Raw genomic sequence first — 12,640 nt, forward strand, 5'->3', positions numbered from 1 at the left:
AGCCCTCTCTGCTATTCCTGTACTAACCCCCCCCACACACACAGCTCTGTCACTGCCCCTCCATCCTGCCCCGCAGCCCTCTCTGCTATTCCTATACTAACCCCCCACACACACAGCTCTGTCACTGCCCCTCCATCCTGCCCCGCAGCCCTCTCTGCTATTCCTATACTAACCCCCCCACACATACAGCTCTGTCACTGCCCCTCCATCCTGCCCCGCAGCCCTCTCTGCTATTCCTATACTAACCCCCCACACACACAGCTCTGTCACTGCCCCTCCATCCTGCCCCGCAGCCCTCTCTGCTATTCCTATACTAACCCCGCACACACACAGCTCTGTCACTGCCCCTCCATCCTGCCCCGCAGCCCTCTCTGCTATTCCTATACTAACCCCCCGCACACACACAGCTCTGTCACTGCCCCTCCATCCTGCCCCGCAGCCCTCTCTGCTATTCCTATACTAACCCCCCACACACACAGCTCTGTCACTGCCCCTCCATCCTGCCCCGCAGCCCTCTCTGCTATTCCTATACTAACCCCGCACACACAGCTCTGTCACTGCCCCTCCATCCTGCCCCGCAGCCCTCTCTGCTATTCCTATACTAACCCCCCCCACACATACAGCTCTGTCACTGCCCCTCCATCCTGCCCCGCAGCCCTCTCTGCTATTCCTATACTAACCCCCCACACACACAGCTCTGTCACTGCCCCTCCATCCTGCCCCGCAGCCCTCTCTGCTATTCCTATACTAACCCCCCCGCACACACAGCTCTGTCACTGCCCCTCCATCCTGCCCCGCAGCCCTCTCTGCTATTCCTATACTAACCCCCCACACACAGCTCTGTCACTGCCCCTCCATCCTGCCCCGCAGCCCTCTCTGCTATTCCTATACTAACCCCACACACACACAGCTCTGTCACTGCCCCTCCATCCTGCCCCGCAGCCCTCTCTGCTATTCCTATACTAACCCCGCACACACACAGCTCTGTCACTGCCCCTCCATCCTGCCCCGCAGCCCTCTCTGCTATTCCTATACTAACTATAACATGAGGTCATATTAAATTCAGTTTTTACCCACCATATAAATGCTGTCGGTGCGCTGCGGGCCCCCAGCCGCCGTGTTTAAATAGAGCAGTTGGGCTGATTGATTGGCATATTATACTCGGGAGCTTTCAGGCCCCGGATTCCTCTGCCTTGGGGGGGAGGAGCTTCTTGAGGGACAAGACTTATGACAAATGTAGGCAGGACTTATGTTATTTGTGGGTGGGGCTAGTCAGGTACATGGGCGTAACAAGCCCAAAACACCTTGAATTGTCTGGTAGTAGGAGGGGAACTGGGCGGGGAGATACCTGAGAGCTTTCGGGTCTTTAATTGGCCCCCCAGGCAGGTTGTACCCCAGAAAGCTGGGCACTCGGGGTATTGTGACCAATCAGAAGCCATCCAGATGGGAGGAGTGGTCCTGGCTGCCTACTCCATGCCCTGTCCCGGCATTAACTCATCTCACTGATTTATCTATACATTATACAGGGAATCTCACTGATTTATCTATACATTATACAGGGAATCTCACTGATTTATCTATACATTATACAGGGAATCTCAGTAATTTATCTATACATTATACAGGGGGCCGGCTCACTGATTTATCTATACATTATACAGGGGGCCGGTCACTGATTTATCTATACATTATACAGGGGGCCGGTCACTGATTTATCTATACATTATACAGGGAATCTCACTAATTTATCTATACATTATACAGGGGGCCGGCTCACTGATTTATCTATACATTATACAGGGGGCCGGTCACTGATTTATCTATACATTATAGAGGGGCCGGTCACTGATTTATCTATACATTATACAGGGGCCGGCTCACTGATTTATCTGTACATTATACAGGGGCCGGTCACTGATTTATCTATACATTATACAGGGGGGAGTCACTGATTTATCTATACATTATACAGGGGGCTGGTCACTGATTTATCTATACATTATACAGGGGCCGGTCACTGATTTATCTATACATTATACAGGGGCCGGTCACTGATTTATCTATACATTATACAGGGGCAGGTCACTGATTTATCTATACATTATACAGGGGACCGGTCACTGATTTATCTATACATTATACAGGGGCCGGTCACTGATTTATCTATACATTATACAGGGGCCGGCTCACTGATTTATCTGTACATTATACAGGGGGCCGGTCACTGATTTATCTATACATTATACAGGGGCCGGTCACTGATTTATCTATACATTATACAGGGGGGAGTCACTGATTTATCTATACATTATACAGGGGGCCGGTCACTGATTTATCTATACATTATACAGGGGGCCGGTCACTGATTTATCTATACATTATACAGGGGGCCGGTCACTGATTTATCTATACATTATACAGGGGCCGGCTCACTGATTTATCTATACATTATACAGGGGCCGGCTCACTGATTTATCTATACATTATACAGGGGGCCGGTCACTGATTTATCTATACATTATACAGGGGCCGGTCACTGATTTATCTATACATTATACAGGGGCCGGCTCACTGATTTATCTGTACATTATACAGGGGGCCGGTCACTGATTTATCTATACATTATACAGGGGCCGGTCACTGATTTATCTATACATTATACAGGGGCCGGTCACTGATTTATCTATACATTATACAGGGGGGAGTCACTGATTTATCTATACATTATACAGGGGCCGGTCGCTGATTTATCTATAGATTATACAGGGGGCTGTCACTGATTTATCTATACATTATACAGGGGCCGGTCACTGATTTATCTATACATTATACAGGGGGCCGGTCACTGATTTATCTATACATTATACAGGGGGCCGGTCACTGATTTATCTATACATTATACAGGGGGCCGGTCACTGATTTATCTATACATTATATAGGGGCCGGCTCACTGATTTATCTGTACATTATACAGGGGGCCGGTCACTGATTTATCTATACATTATACAGGGGCCGGTCACTGATTTATCTATACATTATACAGGGGCCGGTCACTGATTTATCTATACATTATACAGGGGCCGGTCACTGATTTATCTATACATTATACAGGGGCCGGCTCGCTGATTTATCTATACATTATACAGGGGCCGGTCACTGATTTATCTATACATTATACAGGGGCCGGTCACTGATTTATCTATACATTATACAGGGGCCGGTCACTGATTTATCTATACATTATACAGGGGGCCGGTCACTGATTTATCTATACATTATACAGGGGCCGGTCACTGATTTATCTATACATTATACAGGGGCCGGTCACTGATTTATCTATACATTATACAGGGGCCGGTCACTGATTTATCTATACATTATACAGGGGCCGGTCACTGATTTATCTATACATTATACAGGGGCCGGTCACTGATTTATCTATACATTATACAGGGGCCGGTCACTGATTTATCTATACATTATACAGGGGCCGGTCACTGATTTATCTATACATTATACAGGGTCAGGGTGTTTTTTGAATGAACGGATTAAAGAAGGGAATAAAAGGTTTTATAATAATTTGATTATTTCAGGTCGGCCCCGGGATCCATAATTCACGTTTATGACGTCAGCTTTTATTTTTTACAGGTCGGGAAGAGACAGTTCTGAGCTACGAGACTGTTGTGCATATGGAAGGTGACTGTCTGTATATCTGCCTAAGGTTCTGTCTGTCTATCCATCCCGCTGTCTGTCTCTCTTTCCATATCTGCCTCTCTAACTCTCTCTCTCTATGGCTGTCTCTCTGCAATCTGTCTGTCTTTCCTTGTCTATCTCTCTAATTTTCTCTTCATGTCTGTCTCTCTCTATGTCTATTTCTCTAACTCTCTGTCTGTCTGTCTAACTCTCTCTCTCTCTCTCTATGTCTGTCTCTCTCTATGTCTGTTTTTCTAACTCTCTCTCTATGTCTGCCTCTCTAACTCTCTCTCCATGTCTGTCTCTCTTTATGTCTGTCTCTCTCTATGTCTGTCTCTCTAACTCTCTCTCTCTTTCTCTATGTCTCTCTCTATGTCTGTTTTTCTAACTCTCTCTCTATGTCTGTCTCTCTCTATGTCTGTCTCTCTAACTCTCTCTCTCTTTCTCTATGTCTCTCTCTATGTCTGTCTCTCTAACTCTCTCTCCATGTCTGTCTCTCTTTATGTCTGTCTCTCTCTATGTCTGTCTCTCTAACTCTCTCTCTCTTTCTCTATGTCTCTCTCTATGTCTGTCTCTCTAACTCTCTCTCTATGTCTGTCTCTCTCTATGTCTGTCTCTCTAACTCTCTCTCTCTTTCTCTATGTCTCTCTCTATGTCTGTCTGTCTAACTCTCTCTCTATGTCTGTCTCTCTCTATGTCTGTCTCTCTAACTCTCTCTCTCTTTCTCTATGTCTCTCTCTATGTCTGTCTCTCTAACTCTCTCTCTATGTCTGTCTCTCTCTATGTCTGTCTCTCTAACTCTCTCTCTCTTTCTCTATGTCTCTCTCTAACTCTCTCTCTATGTCTGTCTCTCTCTATGTCTGTCTCTCTAACTCTCTCTCTCTCTTTCTCTATGTCTCTCTCTATGTCTGTCTCTCTAACTCTCTCTCTATGTCTGTCTCTCTCTATGTCTGTCTCTCTCTATGTCTGTCTCTCTAACTCTCTCTCTTTCTCTATGTCTCTCTCTATGTCTGTCTCTCTAACTCTCTCTCTATGTCTGTCTCTCTCTATGTCTGTCTCTCTAACTCTCTCTCTCTCTTTCTCTATGTCTCTCTCTATGTCTGTCTCTCTAACTCTCTCTCTATGTCTGTCTCTCTCTATGTCTGTCTCTCTCTATGTCTGTCTCTCTAACTCTCTCTCTCTCTTTCTCTATGTCTCTCTCTATGTCTGTCTCTCTAACTCTCTTTCTATGTCTGTCTCTCTCTATGTCTGTCTCTCTAACTCTCTCTCTCTTTCTCTATGTCTCTCTCTATGTCTGTCTCTCTAACTCTCTCTCCATGTCTGTCTCTCTAACTCTCTCTCTTTCTCTATGTCTCTCTCTATGTCTGTCTCTCTAACTCTCTCTCTATGTCTGTCTCTCTCTATGTCTGTCTCTCTAACTCTCTCTCTCTTTCTCTATGTCTGTCTCTCTAACTCTCTCTCTATGTCTGTCTCTCTCTATGTCTGTCTCTCTAACTCTCTCTCTCTTTCTCTATGTCTCTCTCTATGTCTGTCTCTCTAACTCTCTCTCTATGTCTGTCTGTCTCTCTCCATGTCTGTCTCTTTATCTATAATGTCTTTTGCATCAATAGCCCCTGTTGCTTTGCTCCCCGGGGTCTCTGTGGCTTTGTTGCCCTTGTTGGGGGTAATTCTGGAATCTTTCGGAACGTTATCACCGCTGCCGTCTCGTAATCATCCTCTCTTTTTTGCTTTTAGTGCACTATGCTCGGCCAATCATAATCCTCGGCCCTGGGAAGGACAGGGTTAACGACGATCTTCTCTCGGAGTTTCCCGACAAGTTTGGCTCCTGTGTACCCCGTGAGTAGAACCCCCCAAATGTAGCCCAATCCCGAGCGTCGAGAAAGATTGTGGGGGGGCGGGGGGGCTTCGCTGGATAATCGGGGGTCCGATCTTCTCAACAATCCGAGTGACCTGCGGGCGAGAGCGCTCTTCGTGGGGAGGGCGAGGGGCCAGCGGGAGGCGGACCGGCAGTGAGAGGCGGTCCGGCAGATGGAACTCCGACGGCTGGGAAGAGCTGTCGGCTGTTTGGACGAGATGCCCGGTGGTTTGGACGAGATGACCGGTGGTCCTCCATCTCGGCCCTCGATACCGGCAGGGGGGTTACATTGGATTTCGCCGGGTTTCAGGATGATGTTTTTGGGCTCGCCCCACAGATACGACCCGACCCAAGCGCGACTACGAGGTGGACGGGAGGGATTATCACTTCGTGTCGTCCAGGGAGAAGATGGAGAAGGACATCCAAGCCCATAAATTCATCGAAGCCGGACAATACAACGGACATTTATACGGGACGAGCGTGCAGAGCGTGAGAGAAGTGGCCGAACAGGTGAGCCTCGTCGCGCATCATGTAACGACTCGGACCCTTAATCACATTCAGGAGCCATATGCATTATGCCACTTCTGCTGGGTGGCTGTTCCACTGATCTACCACCCTCTCAGTAAAGTAAACCTTAATTCTGGTCTTAGAGTCAGGGGTCTGCAGCAAGGGGAGCGCCAAATCCTGGCCGCTAGACCCCCAGGGACGCTACTCAATGTTGTATTAACACTTCCGCTGCCAGAGCCCAGAAGAGTGTCTTTGTTAACCCTTCCTCTGCTGGGGACGCAGACGTTTTAGCTCTCATCGGACAGTCGGCATTAACGCTGTCTATCCCAGGCCTGCTGTGTCATGTCTCTCTTTCCTGCGGTCTCTGTCTCCAGGGCAAGCATTGTATCCTCGACGTCTCTGCCAACGCCGTGAGACGCTTACAAGCCGCGCAGCTGCAGCCTATCGCCATTTTTATACGTCCCAAGTCTCTGGAAAATATCCTGTGAGTATGTTCAGCCACGGCTGTCACTTTGTCTCGCCCCCCCCGCGTGTCTCTCCCGTCCACTGACGCGTGGTCTCCTCCATCTCCCCCGTCGGTTCGGTTGTCGGCGCCTCTGCCGATGCTGCCCCCGCATGTAGTGTCTGGGTTTGGACGATGCCCGTTGGATGCAGATACTGGGCAGCGGGGGGTGTAGTCGGCTCAGGGCGGCAGATCCGTGGGGACGTAATTAGTGGACGCGCATGTTCACTGCTGGACTCTAAACGCTGATGAACGTTTACATTTCTTCCCACAGAGAAATTAATAAGCGTCTGACGGAGGAGCAGGCCAGAAAAACGTATGAGAGAGCGACCAAACTGGAGCAGGACTTTACAGAGTGCTTCTCAGGTGAGTGATGGCTCTGTGTATAGCGACAGTTGTGTGTATGGCGGCAGACGGCAGAGTGTGTAGTGGCGGCAGGCGGCTGTGCGTAGCGGAGGCAGGCGGCAGTGTGTGGTGGCAGAAGGCAGCTGTGTTTAGCGGCGGCAGATGGCTGTGTGTAGTAGGGGCAGGCGGCTGTGTGTGGTGGCAGAAGGCGTCTGTGTGTAGTGGGGGCAGGCGGCTGTGTGTGGTGGCAGAAGGCGTCTGTGTGTAGTGGTGGCAGCTGGCTGTGTGTAGCGGCGGCAGGTGGCTGTGTGTAGTGGTGGCAGACGGCTGTGTGTGGTGGCAGAAGGCGTCTGTGTGTAGTGGTGGCAGCTGGCTGTGTGTAGCGGCGGCAGGCGGCTGTGTGTGGTGGCGGAAGGCGTCTGTGTGTAGTGGTGGCAGAAGGCGTCTGTGTGTAGTGGTGGCAGAAGGCGTCTGTGTGTAGTGGGTGCAGACGGCTGTGTGTAGCGGGGCAGGCGGCTGTGTGTAGCGGTGGCAGGCGTCTGTGTGTGGTGGCAGAAGGCGTCTGTGTGTAGTGGTGGCAGACGGCTGTGTGTAGTGGTGGCAGAAGGCGTCTGTGTGTGGTGGCAGAAGGCGTCTGTGTGTAGTGGTGGCAGACGGCTGTGTGTAGTGGTGGCAGACGGCTGTGTGTAGCGGGGGACAGGCGGCTGTGTGTAGCGGGGGGCAGGCGGCTGTGTGTAGCGGCGGCAGGCGTCTGTGTGTGGTGGCGGAAGGCATCTGTGTGCAGTGGTGGCAGACGGCTGTGTGTAGTGGTGGCAGAAGGCGTCTGTGTGTAGTGGTGGCAGGCGGCTGTGTGTAGCGGCGGCAGACGGCTGTGTGTAGCGGCGGCAGGCGGCTGTGTGTAGCGGCGGCAGGCGGCTGTGTGTGTTAGTGCTGACTACATCTTCTCTCTTGTTCCTCCCCGGTTGACGCTCTCTTCTCCAGCCGTGGTTGAGGGAGAAAGCTTTGAAGAAGTCTATCATAAAGTCAAAGGAATTATCGAGGATCTGTCAGGACCCTACATCTGGGTTCCTTCCAGAGAGAGACTTTAAAAATCTGGCACTTCCCCCCCATCCATCACATCGCAGCATCTGCCCTTCCCCTGGGGAGCTTTGGACTGGAGGCAATAAGGCACACATCTCCCCGGGTGCCTTATTACTTCTCATGGGAGCGGAGGAGCCATTGGCACAGAGGATTGTCGAACACTGGCTCGGCTCTTGCGTGTGTTGGCGTAGATCGATCTGCACGCACACACATATCAGCATTCGGCTCTACTTTTGTAACCCAGTTCCTCAGAGGAGTGGTCTCCTATTGCCCCACCCCTGCTGTATGCAGAGGGTGTGGCTTTCTGCAGCCCCACCCAATGCAATGGGTTGGCTCTGGTGTATAAAGAGACGTTTAGTCCTGTTTTTTATCTCGCTGTCTGCGTTTATCTTGTGCATGCGTCTTTCAGTGGACGTGGGGAGGGATTGATGGACAGAAGCTCATTATCCCCTCCCCCACACAAATGCTCTGCGAGAAAGTGGCAGAATTGGCAAGAACCACCCTGTGGACGGCATCGTTGGACGTGTCAGAGCTTATTCATATCTTCCATTTCTCTCCAGAAACAGACTACAATCAACACGGCAATGTTCTGCAGATAACTGGGAACGGAGCGATGCTCTGCAGACTTCAGAGAATGCTGCAATGTTCTGCAGATAACTGGGAACGGAGCGATGCTCTGCAGACTTCAGAGAATGCTGCAATGTTCTGAAAACAGAGCATGTGCGGGGCTCACAGAAAGCTGCGCTGTTTTCTAGACTTCCTTCAATAGGACTTCTGGGAGTTGTGCAATGCTCTGCAGGGTTCTGAGGACAATGCAATGTTCTGCAGGGTTCCCGGGGACAATGCAATGTTCTGCAAGGCTCTGAGAAATGTGCAATGTTCTGCAAGGCTCTGAGAAATGTGCAATGTTCTGCAAGGCTCTGAGAAATGTGCAATGTTCTGCAGGGTTCTGGGGACAATGCAATGTTCTGCAAGGTTCTGAGAACTGCAAAATGTTCTGCAGGGTTCTGAGAACTGCAAAATGTTCTGCAAGGCTCTGGGAACAGTGCAATGTTCTGCAAGGCTCTGAGAAATGTGCAATGTTCTGCAGGGTTCTGGGGACAATGCAATATTCTGCAAGGTTCTGGGAATTGCGTAATGTTCTGCAGGTTCTGGCGACTGCGCAATGTTCTGCAGGGCTCTGGGAGAGGAGTGCGGTGTCTCACCTTAACCCTTTCAGTGCTAGCAGGTCCAATAAAGCATTACAATGCCCACCTCTGCGGCACCTAAAAATCCAAGCGATGCAGGGGAGGCTTTGTAGACACAGCGGCGGGCGGGTTCAGGACGCGATGCGCTGCGGCTGTGAACACGTGCGACGGCTGTGACAGTAATAAAAAACAAAACAAAAGCTATTTTATGTGGATAAATAAAATGTTATATATTTAACCTTCGTCTCTCATTGTCTCCACTACTTTCACAGAAGTGATGTGCACAGAAAGTGCCATAACCCCCCCCCGGCAGAGAGCGGCCCCCTAAACACATAACCCCCCGGTGGAGAGACCGGCCCCCTATCCGCACAACCCCCGGCAGAGAGTGGCCCCCTAAACGCATAACCCACCGGCGGAGAGACAGGCCCCCTATCCGCACAACCCCCGGCAGAGAGTGGCCCCCTAAACACATAACCCCCCGGCGGAGAGACCGGCCCCCTATCCGCACAACCCCCAGCAGGGAGTGGCCCTCTAAACGCATAACCCCCCCAGCTGGCCCCTTGTATAATGTATAGATAAATCAGTGACCGGCCCTGTATAATGTATAGATAAATCAGTGCCCGGTCCTGCATAATGTATAGATATAGAGGACATCTTTGAAGGGGCGATAGGAGCACACCAATGGAAAAAGAGAGGTTAAAAGATTGCTAAGGGGATAGGGTCAAAAGGGTAGGTGGTGATCAGACAAGAGGACGTTAGCAGCTGAGAGGGGTGGCCCAACATCACTCCCCTATGCTCAGATGTTATTCCTGCTCCAGTATCACCACTTTATACAATAAAATACTTATCTTTGTCTTTTCTCTTATTTCTTCATTGAAAGCATTACTGTTTCATGAGATGACCCCTTTAATACTAAGGTAATGTCTCTAGTTTTCATACAAAAAAAGGCAAATGACCCCGACGTGATTTGAACACGCAACCTTCTGATCTGGAGTCAGACGCGCTACCGTTGCGCCACGAGGTCAGATGTGCTTGAGGTTTTAAAATGTCTTTAAATACAAGGCCCACCTTTCTAGTCTTGCATTAGTATAGTTCGCATAGGCTCACAGTTCTTCCACTGAACCACCAATGCATTTGCGACACCGAGCTAGAAAACACGACAAGCGGTTGATGGGGAATCAATAAGTTAGTTGATTATACGGGGAGCTGTAAAAGAAGCGTGCCCTGTGTGAGGATCGAACTCACGACCTTCAGATTATGAGACTGACGCGCTACCTACTGCGCTAACAAGGCAAAGGCTTCTGGCTGTCTGTAGTTTAAGCTCTTCATACGTACTGCATTGCAACATAGCAAAGAAGAATTTCCTTCAGAATGGGTGAAACGCACCTCGCTTTTCCGGAGACCTGACTTACCAGTGCTCTGAAAAAGAGGTTTGCATTGGCCGGGAATCGAACCCGGGTCTCCCGCGTGGGAGGCGAGAATTCTACCACTGAACCACCAATGCAGCTGTAACACAGGACTTGGAAATCCATAGGGATTCCAGTGGTCGGAAAGAAAATTTCTCCCCTGAACAGAAAATGATGGAAGCGGTGGTTGGGAGATCAATTAGTTAGTCCGAGATGTAATGTAAGTTCACATGGACAAGGAGTGAGCCAACATTTCACAGCCGTGCACTCACCTTGACGAGGTGGCCGAGTGGTTAAGGCGATGGACTGCTAATCCATTGTGCTCTGCACGTGTGGGTTCGAATCCCATCCTCGTCGGTTGCTTTTCTGCTCTTTATGGCTTCTGTTGCTAAAGTTCTTGTCACATTCCAGGTAATGCATTTCTGGGGAACCTCCCTGGATGGGCTACATGAAGGTCTCTCTGTGTTCATAGGCAGTGGTTGGGGTGTGCGCAAACATCACCCCCCTGCCTGATGACAATGTAAACTCACCCGGGGCAGCCTTATTAAAGAGTATTCTTGACAGCTTTTTGTGGAAGTAAGCATATGTCCAGAGCGGGAAGGGAGGACAGCAGTTACATCGGGATGTCTTTTGAGCAGAGCCCGCTTTATCTAGTGTTTGGGTTTGTCGATTGCCTGACAGTTGTAGTTTTGAGTTGTAGTTACATGAAAAAAGATAACAACAAAGGTATATAGATATCTACTTTAATATAATAGATATGTTTTTTATAATGGGAGACAAGAGGACATCTTTGAAGGGGCGATAGGAGCACACCAATGGAAAAAGAGAGGTTAAAAGATTGCTAAGGGGATAGGGTCAAAAGGGTAGGTGGTGATCAGACAAGAGGACATTAGCAGCTGAGAGGGGTGGCCCAACATCACTCCCCTATGCTCAGATGTTATTCCTGCTCCAGTATCACCACTTCATACAATAAAATACTTATCTTTGTCTTTTCTCTTATTTCTTCATTGAAAGCATTACTGTTTCATGAGATGACCCCTTTAATACTAAGGTAATGTCTCTAGTTTTCATACAAAAAAGGGCAAATGACCCCGACGTGATTTGAACACGCAACCTTCTGATCTGGAGTCAGACGCGCTACCGTTGCGCCACGAGGTCAGATGCGCTTGATGTTTTAAAATGTCTTTAAATACAAGGCCCACCTTTCTAGTCTTGCAATAGTATAGTTCGCATAGGCTCACAGTTCTTCCACTGAACCACCAATGCATTTGCGACACCGAGCTAGAAAACACGACAAGCGGTTGATGGGGAATCAATAAGTTAGTTGATTATACGGGGAGCTGTAAAAGAAGCGTGCCCTGTGTGAGGATCGAACTCACGACCTTCAGATTATGAGACTGACGCGCTACCTACTGCGCTAACAAGGCAAAGGCTTCTGGCCGTCTGTAGTTTAAGCTCTTCATACGTAATGCATTGCAACATAGCAAAGAAGAATTTCCTTCAGAATGGGTGAAACGCACCTCGCTTTTCCGGAGACCTGACTTACCAGTGCTCTGAAAAAGAGGTTTGCATTGGCCGGGAATCGAACCCGGGTCTCCCGCGTGGGAGGCGAGAATTCTACCACTGAACCACCAATGCAGCTGTAACACAGGACTTGGAAATCCATAGGGATTCCAGTGGTCGGAAAGAAAATTTCTCCCCTGAACAGAAAATGATGGAAGCGGTGGTTGGGAGATCAATTAGTTAGTCCGAGATGTAATGTAAGTTCACATGGACAAGGAGTGAGCCAACATTTCACAGCCGTGCACTCATCTTGACGAGGTGGCCGAGTGGTTAAGGCGATGGACTGCTAATCCATTGTGCTCTGCACGCGTGGGTTCGAATCCCATCCTCGTCGGTTGCTTTTCTGCTCTTTATGGCTTCTGTTGCTAAAGTTCTTGTCACATTCCAGGTAATGCATTTCTGGGGAACCTCCCTGGATGGGCTACATGAAGGTCTCTCTGTGTTCATAGGCAGTGGTTGGGGTGTGGGCAAACAAAAAAGTAAGCATATGTCCAGAGCGGGA

The 12,640-nt window shown here is 49.4% G+C and overlaps 1 protein-coding gene and 8 non-coding genes across 9 annotated transcripts in view; 3 read left to right on the forward strand and 6 right to left on the reverse strand.

The window, feature by feature from the left end:
* The window catches only part of DLG4 (discs large MAGUK scaffold protein 4), a 62,178-nt gene extending 52,767 nt beyond the window's left edge, over window positions 1–9,411 (forward strand). The window contains exons 16-22 of the mRNA XM_053463655.1: window positions 3,649–3,696; window positions 5,428–5,529; window positions 5,886–6,058; window positions 6,430–6,539; window positions 6,832–6,923; window positions 7,884–8,957; window positions 9,016–9,411. Coding sequence (XP_053319630.1) covers window positions 3,649–3,696; window positions 5,428–5,529; window positions 5,886–6,058; window positions 6,430–6,539; window positions 6,832–6,923; window positions 7,884–7,990 — 632 coding nt within the window. The 3' untranslated portion in view covers window positions 7,991–8,957; window positions 9,016–9,411. The remainder of the gene's footprint in view (window positions 1–3,648; window positions 3,697–5,427; window positions 5,530–5,885; window positions 6,059–6,429; window positions 6,540–6,831; window positions 6,924–7,883; window positions 8,958–9,015) is intronic.
* A 710-nt stretch (window positions 9,412–10,121) lies between these two features.
* Window positions 10,122–10,193, reverse strand: TRNAW-CCA (transfer RNA tryptophan (anticodon CCA)). Its single transcript has one exon. It is a non-coding gene; the product is annotated as a tRNA-Trp (tRNA).
* A 196-nt stretch (window positions 10,194–10,389) lies between these two features.
* Window positions 10,390–10,462, reverse strand: TRNAM-CAU (transfer RNA methionine (anticodon CAU)). Its single transcript has one exon. It is a non-coding gene; the product is annotated as a tRNA-Met (tRNA).
* Window positions 10,463–10,602: 140 nt separating this feature from the next.
* Window positions 10,603–10,673, reverse strand: TRNAG-CCC (transfer RNA glycine (anticodon CCC)). Its single transcript has one exon. It is a non-coding gene; the product is annotated as a tRNA-Gly (tRNA).
* Window positions 10,674–10,850: 177 nt separating this feature from the next.
* On the forward strand, window positions 10,851–10,932 carry TRNAS-GCU (transfer RNA serine (anticodon GCU)). The gene has a single exon. It is a non-coding gene; the product is annotated as a tRNA-Ser (tRNA).
* A 729-nt stretch (window positions 10,933–11,661) lies between these two features.
* Window positions 11,662–11,733, reverse strand: TRNAW-CCA (transfer RNA tryptophan (anticodon CCA)). The gene has a single exon. It is a non-coding gene; the product is annotated as a tRNA-Trp (tRNA).
* Window positions 11,734–11,929: 196 nt separating this feature from the next.
* On the reverse strand, window positions 11,930–12,002 carry TRNAM-CAU (transfer RNA methionine (anticodon CAU)). The gene has a single exon. It is a non-coding gene; the product is annotated as a tRNA-Met (tRNA).
* Window positions 12,003–12,142: 140 nt separating this feature from the next.
* TRNAG-CCC (transfer RNA glycine (anticodon CCC)) lies at window positions 12,143–12,213 on the reverse strand. Its single transcript has one exon. It is a non-coding gene; the product is annotated as a tRNA-Gly (tRNA).
* Window positions 12,214–12,390: 177 nt separating this feature from the next.
* TRNAS-GCU (transfer RNA serine (anticodon GCU)) lies at window positions 12,391–12,472 on the forward strand. The gene has a single exon. It is a non-coding gene; the product is annotated as a tRNA-Ser (tRNA).
* Window positions 12,473–12,640: the final 168 nt, after the last annotated feature.

Source organism: Spea bombifrons, chromosome 4, assembly GCF_027358695.1.
Source record: "Spea bombifrons isolate aSpeBom1 chromosome 4, aSpeBom1.2.pri, whole genome shotgun sequence".
NCBI lineage: Eukaryota > Metazoa > Chordata > Amphibia > Anura > Pelobatidae > Spea > Spea bombifrons.